General features: G+C 33.8%; 1 protein-coding gene across 5 annotated transcripts; it reads right to left on the reverse strand.

Moving 5' to 3' along the window:
- Positions 1-3,723: 3,723 nt before the first annotated feature.
- Positions 3,724-13,610, reverse strand: LOC112001961 (uncharacterized). 5 transcript variants are annotated; one of them, XM_024034139.2, is made up of 14 exons: positions 13,481-13,610; positions 13,216-13,294; positions 11,855-12,005; positions 11,651-11,756; positions 11,062-11,148; positions 10,244-10,357; positions 8,897-9,082; positions 7,944-8,075; positions 7,211-7,716; positions 6,003-6,102; positions 5,805-5,864; positions 4,805-4,897; positions 4,598-4,717; positions 3,724-4,511 (listed from the first exon to the last, which is right to left on the reverse strand). In XM_024034139.2, exons 3-14 carry the CDS (start codon positions 11,890-11,892, stop codon positions 4,194-4,196), a joined length of 1,860 nt encoding a protein of 619 aa, XP_023889907.2. In that variant the 5' UTR covers positions 11,893-12,005; positions 13,216-13,294; positions 13,481-13,610; the 3' UTR covers positions 3,724-4,193. The 5 variants fall into 5 exon arrangements, with proteins under 5 accessions (XP_023889907.2, XP_023889906.2, XP_023889909.2 ...); XM_024034138.2 differs by having other exon boundaries at positions 13,216-13,341; positions 13,481-13,609; XM_024034141.2 differs by lacking the exon at positions 13,481-13,610 and having other exon boundaries at positions 11,651-11,720; positions 13,216-13,443.
- Between the last annotated feature and the right edge of the window lie 3,461 nt (positions 13,611-17,071).

The raw sequence follows: 17,071 nt of genomic DNA on the forward strand, positions 1-17,071 counted from the left end.
ACATTCTATATCAAATTTTATTCTATAATATTCCCCCAAAGGTTTTTTTTTTTTTTTTTCCTTCTCATTACTTCAACAGAATAATTATAATGGATATGTGTGTGCAATTTATAATTGTTACTTTTTATGATATGCATCCCACAATCCTAGGTAAGATCCCAATTTTGACAACCTTGGCACAGAGGCTGTCTCAAACAACAAAAAACCCAAGGTTATATCTCTCTTTCTCTCAATTTACAAAAACTAGGACTCTATATTGTTTTAGCTACAACACAAAAGAGGAATGCACATAAAATTCAAGAGAATAGGTTGAGCACAAGTTCTCACAATCTCACCTAATAACTCAATTGAAACTAACCAGATTCGAAGCTCAAAAATTGAAAGTGATCATTTGTACAATAAGGAGAGGCAAAATATTCTCTCATTCTTTGTCAAACAGATCTTATTTCAATGACATGTTAGATAAAGAATGAACAACTGTCAATACTGAATGCCCTCTAGTTTTCCGGGAAAAAAATTGATTATTTTTCCCTAGAGCTTTAAAAAGTTATATTTATTGAGCCCACCAACACCAACTAAGTGTTAGATCAAAGAATGTCATAAATTTACAATCAAATCCTAGTTTTTATTAACTTTGGACAACTTTGACTAGATTTGATCAACATTGACTAAGCCTTAACTGAGCCAATTCACCTCAATCAATCATTGGAATGATGAATTTCATAAATTTAAGGTCAAGCCCTAATTTTGATCAAGTTTAACCAATTTGACCATCTAATCAAAGTAAATTTGGTTCCACACGAAATAAAAAAATTAAAAAAAAAATGTGAAATTTCTCTCAATTTAACTATTTTCAAGAAGAAATCGGGCTTGAATCAAGCGAGATATTGCAAAATTTTAGTCCAGTGTTAAAATATTTTGACTTTCAGTATGATTGTATCAAACAAACATCAAATTGACGTAATCAGGATGTCATTAGAAAATTTTTCAAAAAAGCTACAATTCCAAAGGCTTGGAGCACAAAAATGAAAAATCTTGAATGGAAAATGAAAAATCTTGAATGGAGAATGAGAAGTCGTGAAATATAGAAGTGTAAAGTTTGACTGAAACATATTCGGGTAGAAACATTCCAGTGCCAATAGTTTTCCAAATCAGAAGCGTTAAGCCTCAATCTTGGTACAATAGCAAAATTGGTGCTACAAATTTTTTGATGATAGCTTGTTTGGGCTAAATGGAGATCAAGAAAGTTAAGAACTATGTCAGCATAAGTGGAACGATTCATTAGGGCTAAATTCAATGTTGACGCCACCAGTATACTTGCACATCTTTTTTTCACGATTTGTTTTCATATCTTGTCAGAGTGACAAATTGCACAATAAAAATAGCATCTATGATTGACTCAATATGATAGTATTGCACAACACCAATCACAACTTGTCATCTCAATAATAAATTGTTAATGAAAAAAAAAAAAATTATCGTCCATAGCATTAATTACTCATTTGAACCTCCATGCTCTTTGTTAAGTACCATCCTCACTATCATGTGAAAGTATGACATTATCCCATAATGGCTGAATGGTACTGTACTGAAAGACCAACTAAAAGTTGCGTACAAGATATCCTTTGTTCTCTTTATACAAGAACTCGATACATGATTTAACATACAAGCTCATTTATGATTGTGAATTTGCAATATGAGCAACTAAATTAGTATTGTGCCATTATTATTTAACTATACTTGATTAAGCAATACGCAACAATGGCCTACAGGTACTATATGTGAACTCCTCTTTTATCCATGAACAAAATGCACGACACCCTTGAGAGATGTTACTGGTCTATAAGGCAGGTTTTTTTTTTTTTTTTTTTTTTTTGAGAAGAATTAATTACCTAACCTTATACTATACATTTATCTCTTCTTCTTGTCTTTTAGCATACTCACATTTTAGTATTAAAAACTAAAGAAAAAAAATATAAGAAATATAAAAAAAATAAGGACTAATATAACTAACCAGATAAGGACTAATAAAATGCACTATTTCACTATTACAAAACATTTGTAAGAGAAGGAAAGAAAAGAATCTAAGGAGCCGCTACCATTATCATGTAGGTATTTGGAATGTGAATTTTTTTTTTAGAATTAAGGAGAAAGAGAAATACACATTCTATATCAAATTTTATTCTATAATATTCCCCCAAAGGTTTTTTTTTTTTTTTTTTCCTTCTCATTACTTCAACAGAATAATTATAATGGATATGTGTGTGCAATTTATAATTGTTACTTTTTATGATATGCATCCCACGATCCTAGGTAAGATCTCAATTTTGACAACCTTGGCACAGAGGCTGTCTCAAACAACAAAAAACCCAAGGTTATATCTCTCTTTCTCTCAATTTACAAAAATTAGGACTCTATATTGTTTTAGCTACAACACAAAAGAGGAATGCACATAAAATTCAAGAGAATAGGTTGAGCACAAGTTCTCACAATCTCACCTAATAACTCAATTGAAACTAACCAGATTCGAAGCTCAAAAATTGAAAGTGATCATTTGTACAATAAGGAGAGGCAAAATATTCTCTCATTCTTTGTCAAACAGATCTTATTTCAATGACATGTTAGATAAAGAATGAACAACTGTTAATACTGAATGCCCTCTAGTTTTTCGGGAAAAAAAATTGATTATTTTTCCCTAGAGCTTTAAAAAGTTATATTTATTGAGCCCACCAACACCAACTAAGTGTTAGATCAAAGAATGTCATAAATTTACAATCAAATCCTAGTTTTTATTAACTTTGGACAACTTTGACTAGATTTGATCAACATTGACTAAGCCTTAACTGAGCCAATTCACCTCAATCAATCATTGGAATGATGAATTTCATAAATTTAAGGTCAAGCCCTAATTTTGATCAAGTTTAACCAATTTGACCATCTAATCAAAGTAAATTTGGTTCCACACGAAATAAAAAAATTTAAAAAAAAATGTGAAATTTGTCTCAATTTAACTATTTTCAAGAAGAAATCGGGCTTGAATCAAGCGAGATATTGCAAAATTTTAGTGCAGTGTTAAAATATTTTGACTTTCAGTATGATTGTATCAAACAAACATCAAGTTGACGTAATCAGGATGTCATTAGAAAATTTTTCAAAAAAGCTACAATTCCAAAGGCTTGGAGCACAAAAATGAAAAATCTTGAATGGAAAATGAAAAATCTTGAATGGAGAATGAGAAGTCGTGAAATATAGAAGTGTAAAGTTTGACTGAAACATATTCGGGTAGAAACATTCCAGTGCCAATAGTTTTCCAGATCAGAAGCGTTAAGCCTCAATCTTGGTACAATAGCAAAATTGGTGCTACAAATTTTTTGATGATAGCTTGTTTGGGCTAAATGGAGATCAAGAAAGTTAAGAACTATGTCAGCATAAGTGGAACGATTCATTAGGGCTAAATTCAATGTTGACGCCACCAGTATACTTTCACATCTTTTTTTCACGATTTGTTTTCATATCTTGTCAGAGTGACAAATTGCACAATAAAAATAGCATCTATGATTGACTCAATATGATAGTATTGCACAACACCAATCACAACTTGTCATCTCAATAATAAATTGTTAATGAAAAAAAAAAAAATTATCGTCCATAGCATTAATTACTCATTTGAACCTCCATGCTCTTTGTTAAGTATCATCCTCACTATCATGTGAAAGTATGACATTATCCCATAATGGCTGAATGGTACTGTACTGAAAGACCAACTAAAAGTTGCGTACAAGATATCCTTTGTTCTCTTTATACAAGAACTCGATACATGATTTAACATACAAGCTCATTTATGATTGTGAATTTGCAATATGAGCAACTAAATTAGTATTGTGCCATTATTATTTAACTATACTTGATTAAGCAATACGCAACAATGGCCTACAGGTACTATATGTGAACTCCTCTTTTATCCATGAACAAAATGTACGACACCCTTGAGAGATGTTACTGGTCTATAAGGCAGGAGACCAAAACTGCAACCATCCTTGTTATTCTCAAGGAGGTTAGGCTTCACATGGATGATGCAACCTAACATTTTGGGTTTCTTTAGCATCATCTAGAGCCAATACTATCTTCATATTGACCTGCTAGACCAAGGCAAGCAAGGTATATACGGACACATCATGTACTAAAATACAGCATCATACAGGAATTTTGTCAGGCAGAAATAGATAACGGAAGCATGAATCAAATGGAAGAATGCCACAGTTGCGTGAACCAAGAAGACTCTGCCTTCTCTTTGAAATGCATTGTTCAACAAAGGCAGCCTGATGAGACGGAAGGTAATGTGATATCCATACAGCCAGATTGGCATCATCCACGAAGCCTTTGGCAAAGCAGTGTAGCATTTTGGGGACTAGTAACCTCCCTTTGCTGCTAACTCCAACTGAAGCTCGAATGAAATCATGCTGTGCTTCTTGAAGCTCTTCTTTCACATTCTTAGCAGTGTAGATTCTCACCTGCATGTATTATTCTCTACCATAAACTTACAGGAGAACTTAAAATGAAACAATCCATCAACATATTGAAAAAGTATTGAGATTACCGCAGGGGAAGAATACATTCCGCAGCTGAGAGCAAATGTTACGAGTGGTTCATATGTATCAACAGCAGACTTCAGTTGTTCATCTGATACCTTCAGCTTGTGCAGGGCAAGAAGCAAAGCCTGATTATATTTTACATGCAAACATTTAATCAGGAAATGAAGTACAATAAGAGCGTAATTAATCCACAATACTAAACCATGTCATACAATTTGTGGCCGATGGAGTGGTGGTTTCATTTTTAGAATCACATACTCAATAGCAGCTGCACTGAAAGAATGTCCCCCCACTGTGTATGCTGCCTGGAATATATATCAAAACAAACAAACAAAAAAATCGGTGAGCATACTCCAGGAATGAAAAAGGCCATAAACAATCACACAACTATCAACCGCAGCCATAAGATTATCCAGGTAACAATCATATGCAAATTCAAAAGAATAAATCCATTCTTAAATGATCTGATCATAGTATAACAGACCAATTAACCAACATAAGAATATGAAGGAATATGATTGTTCTAGAAAAAAGATCAGCTAGGTCAATTGTTCATTGTATCCCAAGTCATGAAATTGCATTGTAACATCAGTAAGCAGACAAGCATAAGGGGCTTCATCTTTATTGGTTATTGTTGCTTTATTTTTCCCTCTCCTTGGAGGAACTATCTTCCTTCTACATTGCACAACTTTTCTTCCTTCTACATTGCACCATTACCCTCACTTGTATATTGGTGGAGAGAGACTTTGCTTTGAACAAACCATTCATTTTTTCCGAGTAAAGGGCTGCCACTAATATCCCACAATAGAAATTAGATACCATACCAACAATCATTTATTCATGCTTTATATCAATGAATGCACAGCCATGAAGGTTGTAGATCTCAAACTTTGGCATAGATTTGATCCCTAGTAGAATTTAAACTAAACATTTAGAAGTGACAGATCCATTAATTTTCTTGATCCCAGCTGCATTTAGAAGCAGCTTAGTTTATTAAATTTATTAATGTAATAAACTAAAAGAGATGAAATGACATTATCAAAACTTAGTAATCAACTTCCTAACTAAGCACCTGACATGTTAATGCTAGGTCTCAGACTCTCAGCAAGCCAATGATTGTCATTTTATTGAAATCAATTGATAATATCAGGGAAAGTAAAGTTTAAGCATGTAGAGAAACAAAAAAAGAGAGTATTTAAGTTAGAATCACACCTTTTGCATCAAAGAGAAGAGCTTCAAATCACTCCTTGGGACTCCATATGCCAAATAAGCCTGTCCAAAGATTGATTTTAGAGAACAGCATTTTAACTTTGTATATGAAACTTCATATTTTATTAAAATAGCTTTACAGTGCCTTGTGTATCATTTTTTATAATTCACGTGTAAATGTAATAGAATAAAGCAACCCACATGCATGATCAGAGCATTATATAAGTTGATCCAGAAAGCAAGCTTCTCATCGCAGCTCAAATGGATGGGGTTCACTTTGGCCAGTTGCTCAACAAGTGTTCTGTTCTCAAAACAATTAAACAAAACAGCAGTGATCAACTCTAGGTCGAAAGAAAAATTCAAGCATTCAAAAGCAAGACTTCAAGCTTCTCTAAGTACCCAAATTAATTACATTTATTCAACCTGCACAATATCAGAAGACAGAAAGAATTAAATGCAGAACCAGGGGCATTTTAAAGTAAAGATCCACTTTCTATGGTAACAGCTTCAGCAGCACATTGGGTATGCCTTCTATATTAATACACACTCTCTCACCATGAAAAGAAGATTGAAATGATGAAACACATAATTGGAATGTGTGAAGGGGAAAAAGGCATGTAAAAGCACTTGCAGCTGTGTAGGGAAAAAGCTATAATGCTATATTTTACCTACACTTTCATTAAAATGGTGCTGCAGCAGTGGAGCAAAAGCTAAAATTTTTAGCTGATTTGCTACAGTACACATCTATAAATAGATGTGTACTGTAGCTTGGAGCTAAAAAAAAAAAATTAATTTTTTATTCAGGCCACGTTGAAATATTGGCCCGTTCTCTCTCTCTCTCTGGTGGTGGTGGTGGTGGTGGTGGTGGTGGTGGGTGTGGATGTGGATGTGGCTGATAGTGGTTGGTGGTTGGTGCTGTAATTGTTTTTTTTTAAGTAAGATATATTATTTTATTGTAGTGTTTATATTATTTTATTGTAGTGTTTATATTATTTTATTGTAATGTGTATATTATTTTATTGTGTTGAAAGCTAAAATAGATTCACTTCTGCAGCATGTGTGTAGGTAAAATAGATAAAGTGACTTTTTGTGTAGCTAAATAGCTAAAATTTTACAACCACTGCTGCGAATGCTCTAAGTGGTGGGTATACCAATAATGCAGAAGTCAATGCAAACATAAAGATGACAAGAAGGTACATGAAAATAAGATCAGAAGTAGATCAAAAAGTAAAACAGCCACATAGTGAACACAAATTCCAATACATATTCTAAATTAGTGCTTTTAATGTTTCTCTAAATTTCTATAATAGCAATTTCTTGGTATTTTGAATCTTCATATAAGAATAGTCTACCCTACCCAAGAGACTAAGAAGAAAAATCCAAAACACGAGGATTGAATGAAATTTTACCTGAACCTTCTCAGTGCCCCTGCAGCATATTCTAACTGCTTCTTCCCAACTGACATCCAAGAAACTTCAGTTGCTAATCCGTAGTTTCCAATGTCTGCCCAACTTAGTTTTCCACGCACCCTATAGGGATCACATGCATTCTCTGAAGCCAACACTTCAGAGTTACTCTTTACATCAACTTGTGGGCTCTGCACCCATGATGAAATCATTGACCTCTCAGATGATGACCACCAAGACAAATTGGAAAGATGCCCACGTGGTGATAGAGGTGAGCAGTGGCTCTCTGACGCAGATGATTTGGATGGTATAGCAGAATCCGCCAAAGAAATGAATATATTTTTCATACATTTCATCATCTCTTCCGATAATTGATTAGGATGATCCCAAAGGCCCTTTGTTGGCATCCCTTTAGGAAGCTTCCTGAACTCTACAGCTTGACCAGATTTGGAATCTATTTTCATAGACATTTTCTTGTTGTGGTAAAGTACAACAGCATCTACTCCATTCTGATGCAAAGTATCACATGTTAAGTTCCTACTATCATTAATTATCAAAGTGAAAGTTGTAATCAATATTTCCATATTTTTATTGAAAAAATTACAAGGACCAAGTTCCGACAAGGAATAAGTAATACATATGTGTTTGGGACAACCGTAATTCTCATGGATTTCACCAAAGGCATCAAATTATAAAGAAGTTAATGCTATCTGTAAGAGGAACTCTAGACAGGTACCTCTATCATTGACTCTTCATATTTGTCAGTAGATTCCAATGGTTGATCTTGCAGCTCCTGGCAGGAGTTATCTTCACGGGCATCACCCACTTTAGAAATGGAATGCTTTGAACACCTCAAAGATGGTGAAATCTGGGTAATGAAAGAATGAGTTGATTACATTGCACAAAATTGAACACATACAGGATGATCATATGTGTTCCATTTGACATATAGGAGACAACCATGTGAGTTATCAAATCCTTATTCACACAGCTAGTTAAGGATGGCTACATAAATCCTTTTCCAAATTATTGAGGTCAGCTACAAGTATCTTTCTAATCCCCTTTACCCTAGCTAAGGCCAAAATCTTCTCACTTCTAGATTTATCAAATCCTTCTTCACAGCTTCAACACATGCTAGTTTAGGCTTCTTTCTAGCCCTTTTCAACTGCAAAATGATTTGACCTTTGAGATTCTTTCTTGATTCTAATGGCTTTGAAAAATTTCATCTATTTTAAAGAAATAATCATCCAATATTTGTGTAGACAAAACTGAGAGGCTGAAAGTGAATAATATATTTAATTCTAGAATCTGTTTCCAAATTAAACATGTGTAGCTTTTAGGATTAGGCCAAGTCCCAGTTTCTTCAAGCCAGTGCATGGATATTATCTGACAATTTATATTTCTTTTTAGTTCTATCACTGGGCTATAGAATAGAAGGGCAGCCTTCCCCCTTCCTTAAACACCTATGCCTGTAGTGGGCAAGATTTAATCCTGGATCTTTGGTACCAGGCTTTACCAGCTAGACAAGATGCCACCCACTGTCTAAATCTTGTAGGAGGGAAAAAATAGGAATTTTTTATTTTAAAAAAAAAAGCCTAAGATTGAAGTCGTCTAAATCTTTAAAAAAAAAAAATTGATACATGCAGGAAGGAATTACTATTTAGTTGGGAATAAAAGCAAATAGCATACCAATTTATCCAGAATATCAGAGGAGCAATGAGGTATTGATGGAAAAGATGAATGCCTCAATCGATATTCTGCAAGCCTCCGTTCATTTCTTTCTTGGCTAAGTTGGAAATGCAAAGACACCATCTCTTGTTCTAGTTTTGAAACTGTGACCTCCAATAATGCAATATTAGATAGGAGCTCTTGAGCCTGTATTAATATGAAAAAAGGACATCACAATATTAAATCCCTAAGTACAAGAATGAAAAATTGGTAATTGAGCTATTAGAGAATGATGTATGTGTGTCTGTTTGAGAACAGCTTATTTAACTTTTTGTTGAAAGTATGCTAAAATATACTCGTACTTTGAAAAAGTAAGAAAAAGTAAAGTTTTAAAAAGCTGTACATAAATCTAAAAAGCAAAAAAGCTAGCTTATAATCTAGTCCCAAACACACGTCTATTCGTTTGGGAAAAACTTATTTAGTTTTTTGTTGAAATTTTTTTGTTAAAAGTGTACTAAAGTACACATGTACTTTGAAAAAGTAAAAAAAAAAGTAAGGTTTTAAAAAACTATACATAAAAGTTAAAAAGCAAAAGGCTGGCTTATAAGCTAGCGCAACAATATATGCAAGATTAGTTAATCACGTAACCCATGATTCAATGTTTCAGCTTGGTACAACTTGAAAGAAAAGAGGGACAGAATGATGCACTTAAATCTGATTCTCAATTTATGATGTCCATTGGAATCTAAAAAGTGAAAATGTATGATATAGGTAAATTCCTCCAAAGTTTTATAAAGTTGTTAATTGCCTCTTAGAAATTTCTGGCAGTCCCCAGGACTCTGGTCTGCTACAAAAGGCATTCTATGGAGTGGACCAATTATTATAAAAAAAATTGATAATAATTTGAGCAACAATCAAACTGGCCTAGAGTTTGAGCAACAACACAGTTTAATTAAAGATATAACACAGACTTACACTGAGCATGCCCAAGTTTATCAGTAAAAAGCTAAGACAAGCAATATTAATGACAAGACCAAAAGGCTTGAACAACTGTATCTTCATTAAAGAAGGGGGAGTCTGCGAATTTAAACCATGATGACAAGTTATTCCACCCCACCCACATCCCCTTTTTCTTCTGATAAAAACATAAATTAGACACAATAAACAACAATAGTAGACATATACAAGGTAAATGCAACATGCGTCTGAAGCAGCTGGCACTCAAAATTTGCTTCGACAAGGTGAATTCTTCAAAAACTTGAATTTTAGGATCATTTCACCGAAATCGCTGATGCAAATTGCATACGCAAATTACAAAATGCAAAAAAAAAAAAAAAAATATATATATATATATATAGATAAACAAACCTGGTGAGGGAGACGTGATGGACTTGACAATTTCATAGCATTTTTCTCAATAGCCTTTTCCAGAACAGCATGCAATTCCACCTCTTCTTGCAACTGCTGTTGCAATCTGTTTACCTATCCAAAAGGCACATACATTAGGATAGGGTAAGCTACTAAGGTAAAGTTGCCTCTAAGTAAGATAATAAATTTAGGTCCGCAGACTATCAAAGATATCTGAACATAAAGATGACTGCTAGCAGCAATGCTAGTAAAATATTACAACTTTTTTTATAAGTAAAAAAATCTTTATTTTTAAGAGATAACTACAATACACAGGAAGCACATCAAAACTACTGTTAAAGATGTCTGGATAAGTTATTATGTGAAAGATATCTAATATAAATGGTTCCAACATAATACTTCCTTTATTACATGGTGACTCATAAGCTAGGTTATAAAAATGCATATCTGCATTATTAAAGACAAAGACAAATATATTCTACACTATATTATAATAATCTTGAAACCTCTACCATGTCAATCACCAATATGATCCTACCACAACCACTTTACTAATTTTTTTTTTTTTTTTTTTTGGGATAGGTAATAAAAACTTTATTGATAAGAAAAGTACAATGAATTTATGATAGTAAACTCACTGCAAAAGCACGACCACTTTACTAATAAAAGCCCAAACATGAATGCCACTACAAAATCAATATAGGGTGTCTTGCTTATAGAAGCTTACTGCACTGCCCCATTCACATGCAAATTACACAGTAAAGCACAATTGCACAGTTTCATAATGGCGCATCAACAAAAAGGGAAAGGAAGCTTACATCCTGTTCAAGCTGGAACCTGGAAGGATAAGCATTGCTTTTAGTGCACAATCCAAGATTTCCAGTCTCATCTCCAAGATTGCACTCCTAAAAGATTTTAAAAAAACACCATTTTCACTTACAATACAATTTGACCACAACAAAAAAAAAAGGGGGGGGGGTGTGTGTGGGAGGTGTATGCTAATTGACAACACCAAAATGTTCTAGTTAAATTTTGAGAAACAATCATATCAAGATGAGGTAACAGATGGCAGTTGATGCTACTAGCTAGTATTCTGCTGCAGAACCAGTCCAATCTTTCAGATCAGGGAGAAAGAGTTGAAATGGATTTACAACCGAAAGGGAAGAGAAAAATTAAAATCTTTTTGCCCGTTCCATTAGGCATACATGCTAATTTGATTCGTATGGTTAGGCAAGAAGTAAAAGGATAAAACCTTGTTCACAGTTCCATTCAGCAATCTATGCTAGTAGGCAACATATATAGTAAAAACTTCCTTCAAAAACCACAGCCTAATTTTGAAGTTGTAAAATTGAAGAACAATTTCAAGAGATAAAAATCCGTAAGAAGACAAACCCCACCAAAGCTTACCTCAAAGGATGATTTATCACTCTGAAGTTCATCCACTGTATCCAACTGTATTTCTGAGTCACAAGAATTCCTGCCAGAGTGTGATGGCTTAGAGAAAGAATCACTTCTGGAAAAGTGCAATCAGAAAGAAGTAGAAAGCCATTAGAAGGACAATAGGCTAGAGCTCCATATTTAAACAAAGAACAAAAAATGCTACATCCTTACTGGGTTAAGACAGAATGCACAACCAGTGAGCTACGCATCTTGTGAGTAGAAGATTTGGCGTTTATCACATAAAGCACAACCTGAAACTCCCCAGATAGCTTGGCTTCTACCAGAAACTATAATGCCCATGTGCAAACAAGCATCATAAACCCTGTAAATGCACTTCAAATATCAAATTTCGGGCTTTGTTTGCATTATTAATGGGGAAGATAAAAATAAAAAACAATCAACGTGAAAGATAGGGCAGAATGAGATTTAGAACTAGATGGAAATAACTGTGACACCTGTGACCATATAATAAGACAAACAGAGTCATTAAGGCACAGCTACCAGTCATTTTCAACAAAAGCATACAAAAATTACCAACACAAACTTCAAACTTGTGAGACTAATTCAAGACACGGGCAACAAACCTTCTGAGGAGTTTCAAAAAGGAGACGGAAAGGAAAGCATAGACAGAATAACATTGTGCACGATGAGAATCATTCATTAACCAGTCACATTTTGCAGCTTCATGAAATTCCGAGCTGAGCTAAAAGCGGTCAAAATCAAGAGCTTATGAGGAAATGATTGTCACCCACATGGAAAAAAAAGGGTGAAATGACCAAATTAAGATAAGAGCAAAGGGCTTTAGTTTTGTGCCATATTGATAGGTAAGGTAGGGCACTCAAATCAAATGCAAAGAAGGAAAAGAAATAATGGGGGTAACTAAGTCTATCTCCCTCGTCCCTACACATCAATATCATGGAAGTCAAAAGTTGTTTCCACTGTGTGATTTCACAAACATACCCTTTCATCAAAGTCATTCAGAGAGGGGTTTAATTAATTAATTAAATAAATGAGAGTTGGCCCAAAATAACGAAAGTGAGCTTTCACTTTCACTTTCACTCGCCTCATACATAGAATCTCAGAAAAGAAAGAAAGCATGAAGCTTTGTTTGTGCGTTGAAAAGTGTATGGGGGTGAACAGCATAAATATAAGTCAAGAAAAGCAACGAGGTTTGGTTTACAAAAGCATCCACTTCCAATCTATAGCACTCGATGAAGTAAATTACTCATAAAGAAGAAGCAAAAGAACAATCCAAAAAGACAGATCTCGGTGGTCCCTGTTACCTAATACAGCCCCACCTCCTTCACCTTCTGATTAGAATCTGACCCATCAACAATAATGGATGTCTCTTTTACTGAATCTTCAACCCACAACCCAAAAAACACACACAGATACACACACAGAGACACAAAAGAAAACAAAACAACACAGGCTCCCTTTTTGGCTGAACTCAATACAGAATCACATACTCAGAAATAAACCCAACTCAAAATTTAGAAATTTCAGAGAGAAAGAAGGTTTTGAAAGCTAACCTGTCCTTGATCTGAAGGCCCTTTTTTTTGGCAGGAAAACAGATGTAATGGTAATGAAAAGGTATGGAACAAGTAGCATCTGAAAAGAGGGTTGAACATAGAACATCAAGCAATGAATGATCCTCACTGCGAAAAGAAAAACAACTTGAAAAGGCTTCCCAACTTCTTGAAAATGCTTTCTTTCTCTCTCTTTTTCATGCAAATCAGACATACATACATACATATTTCCAACTTTAAATATTGTCAACGGTGTAAAATATCACACCTTTGAATTCAAGAGTTCAAGAGAAGCGGAGAAGTGACAAAGAAGCAGTTGAGCATCTTAGACCCAGTAAGCAAGATTTCAATTTTCAAACCACATGGAACCAAACAAAAAAAAACAGGTAGCAGAATCCAAAACTACTTCCAAACAACATTTAAAAAACTAGATATTACCTTTCTTTCTTTGACTTAAAAACCCAATATATATACAAGTTTATTACTAAAATACTAAAGAAATGGGTTTTTCCTTTTTTTTCTTTTTTTGGTGTCTGTTTGTACATGGAGCTAGTGCCTAGTGAGGCATTAAGTGAAGTAGTTGGAGGCTGGAGCTGAAGACAAAACACACACAAGACTCAATAATTTCAGATTTGTGTTTGAAATTTGAAATGACCAAAACAAACATAAAAACATGTTTTTGCTGTGAATGATATAGGACATTCTGGCCTTTTGCCCCTCTTGGGCAAAATAAATGGCTTTATGACCCTGTTTTGAAACTATATAGGGGCGTGCCCCTGTTTTGATACTCGATCTTGTTATTGGCGAGTTACATAAAATACTCGATTATTCCAGGGCCGAGTTATATGCAAGTTCCTGCCACGCTGGTCCTCCAGCGTGGATTTTGGGCAAAAAAATATTCCCGCGTAATTGTTTAGAACTCGGCATTTGACAAATCGAGTTATATGGAGAACTTATTTTGAATGTAACGTCTCCCAAACAGTTTTGTCTTCCTCCTTCCTCAGTCCGTCTCCCTGTCAGTCTGTCTCCCTCCTTCCTCAGTCCGATCAGTAGCCACCCTCAGTTCAACACATCGTCATCTTGAAGTTCACTTATTTGTACCCGTATCCAAACCAAACCATTCACTCTCAACCCAAACCCACATCCAAACCCACACCTTTCACTCTCACCATAACCCTCACCATCGGCGAAGCTGAACCCAATCCATCTTCAGAGTTAAAGGATTATTGAAAAGAGGGTTGAACATAGAACATCAAGCAATGAATGATCCTCACTGCGAAAAGAAAAACAACTTGAAAAGGCTTCCCAACTTCTTGAAAATGCTTTCTTTCTCTCTCTTTTTCATGCAAATCAGACATACATACATACATATTTCCAACTTTAAATATTGTCAACGGTGTAAAATATCACACCTTTGAATTCAAGAGTTCAAGAGAAGCGGAGAAGTGACAAAGAAGCAGTTGAGCATCTTAGACCCAGTAAGCAAGATTTCAATTTTCAAACCACATGGAACCAAACAAAAAAAACAGGTAGTAGAATCCAAAACTACTTCCAAACAACATTTAAAAAACTAGATATTACCTTTCTTTCTTTGACTTAAAAACCCAATATATATACAAGTTTATTACTAAAATACTAAAGAAATGGGTTTTTCTATTTTTTTTTTTTTCTTTTTTGGTGTCTGTTTGTACATGGAGCTAGTGCCTAGTGAGGCATTGAGTGAAGTAGTTGGAGGCTGGAGCTGAAGACAAAACACACACAAGACTCAATAATTTCAGATTTGTGTTTGAAATTTGAAATGACCAAAACAAACATAAAGGGCCCGTTTGGTTTGTGTTTTTAAACAACATTTTTTAGTTTTTAAACAGTATTTTACGCATTTCAACACACTTTTTCACTCACACGTATTTCAAAAAACTACAAACAACAATTTTCAAACTACACTACCAAACACCTCAAAAAACATGTTTTTGCTGTGAATGATATAAGTACTGCTTATTAGATCTGCCTGTGTCTAAAAATGTGTGAACCGCACATTGCCACCAGCAGTTGTACATCTGTACTCCGGTGGACAAATACCATTATTTTTAAAATATTTTTTAATTTATTATTGTTTCTAAAATATATAGGAATTTATCACAAATTGAGAACTTGAGTATTATTAAAAAAAAATTAATATTTTTTATATAACTTGAATTCTATAAAAAATATCACAGCAAATTTGAAGGTTATTTTTTAAAGAATTCGAATTTCTAAAACTCAAATTACACGATAAATTTGAGTTTCACAAACTCAAGTTTTAAAAATGTAATAAATTACTAAATATTTTTCCAATCATAGGAAATCCAGGCATATTTTTCCTAGTACTAATCAATCATTCCCTGCCACACCACCATAAATGATATATGTGCGGTGCTATCTGGTTAAATTAACTAAATATAGTGCAATAGGAATTAGGAACACAGACCCTATCAGCAACTTTTCACTTATCCCCTATTATTGATGTATCAAATAAATTTTGCTATATAATTAACTTTAAAATAAATGTTGAATATTATTATTTTTTATTTTTTGATAATTTAATAATTACAAAAACAATGGAAAAAACGGATTCAAACTTTAATGCCACTCTTCTATAAGGATCCTACCTTTTTCTATTTTTGAGAAAACTATAAGGATCCTACCCAATGTGAAGTTTATAAAACTTTATAATAAATTTTGTAATATTTCAAGCATTAATTTATATGGGATTAGGATACTATAAATTTCTTATCATAACTCCGCCATGAAATTTTAAAATCCTATCAATCCTTTTTAATATAAGTGGTCTAAATTCATTCTTGTGTTTCATAATCTAAATTAGACGTAAATGCACTTTTAGTCCCTACATTTTGGTTTTTTTTTTTTTTTTTCATTTTGGTCCCTACATTTTAATTTTACCACTTTTAGTCTCTAAATCAATTAACGCGTGTTATTTTCATCCTTTCCGTCAGTCAACCGATGGAAATATTTGAGGTGGCTGTCGGAAGAATTAAAATATTATAAAAAATGCCACATTAGCATCTAATTTTTTAAAAAAATAATTTGTCAATTTTAACTAAATAAAAAAGAAAAAAAGCAGAATTAAAAACAATAAAATACATAAATTTAGATCTACTCATTTTGAACAAGAACACACAAGAGCACAAACCCAGAAAATCATACAAATCCAAAAAATCATACAAACCCCATCAACAACACACAAGAGCACAAACCCAAAAAAATTATACAAACCCATAAATCAAACACAGAAAAATCAAATCCACATCATATTAAACATGAACAAGAAATTAAACATGAACACATTAAACATTTGAACAAGAAGACAAACCCAGAAAATTGAAAACCCAAAAAATTAGCATTAGATCCACATCAACACAAAATTAAACATGAACAAATCCGAAAAATCAAACCCCCCCACACCACCAAAGCATCAAACACAAAAGTCAAACCTAGAATTTCTGGCCCCCAAACACAAAAACACTAAACTCTAATCCCAAAATTTCGGGCACCAAAGAAAATAGAAGAAAAGAAAAAGTATGATTCTCTTATCTTTCTGAGAAACCAACACAAAATCAACTTAATCCAACACAAAACTCAACAATCTGAAACCCAACGATCAACGACCCACTAATCTGAAACCAAACAATCTGAAACTCAACTCAAACCACCAATCCAAAACCTCCAAACCCACCAGATCCACCACCTCTGATCTTTACTTCTATTTCATTGCAAGGAACCCAAGCCAAAGCTCCTCAAGCTTCAATCCTTCATTGTTGACCATGACAGCCACGAACGACGGTGAGTCCTTTCTAGGCTT

This window comes from Quercus suber, unplaced genomic scaffold, assembly GCF_002906115.3.
Source record: "Quercus suber isolate HL8 unplaced genomic scaffold, Cork oak 2.0 scaffold_520, whole genome shotgun sequence".
Classification (NCBI taxonomy): domain Eukaryota; kingdom Viridiplantae; phylum Streptophyta; class Magnoliopsida; order Fagales; family Fagaceae; genus Quercus; species Quercus suber.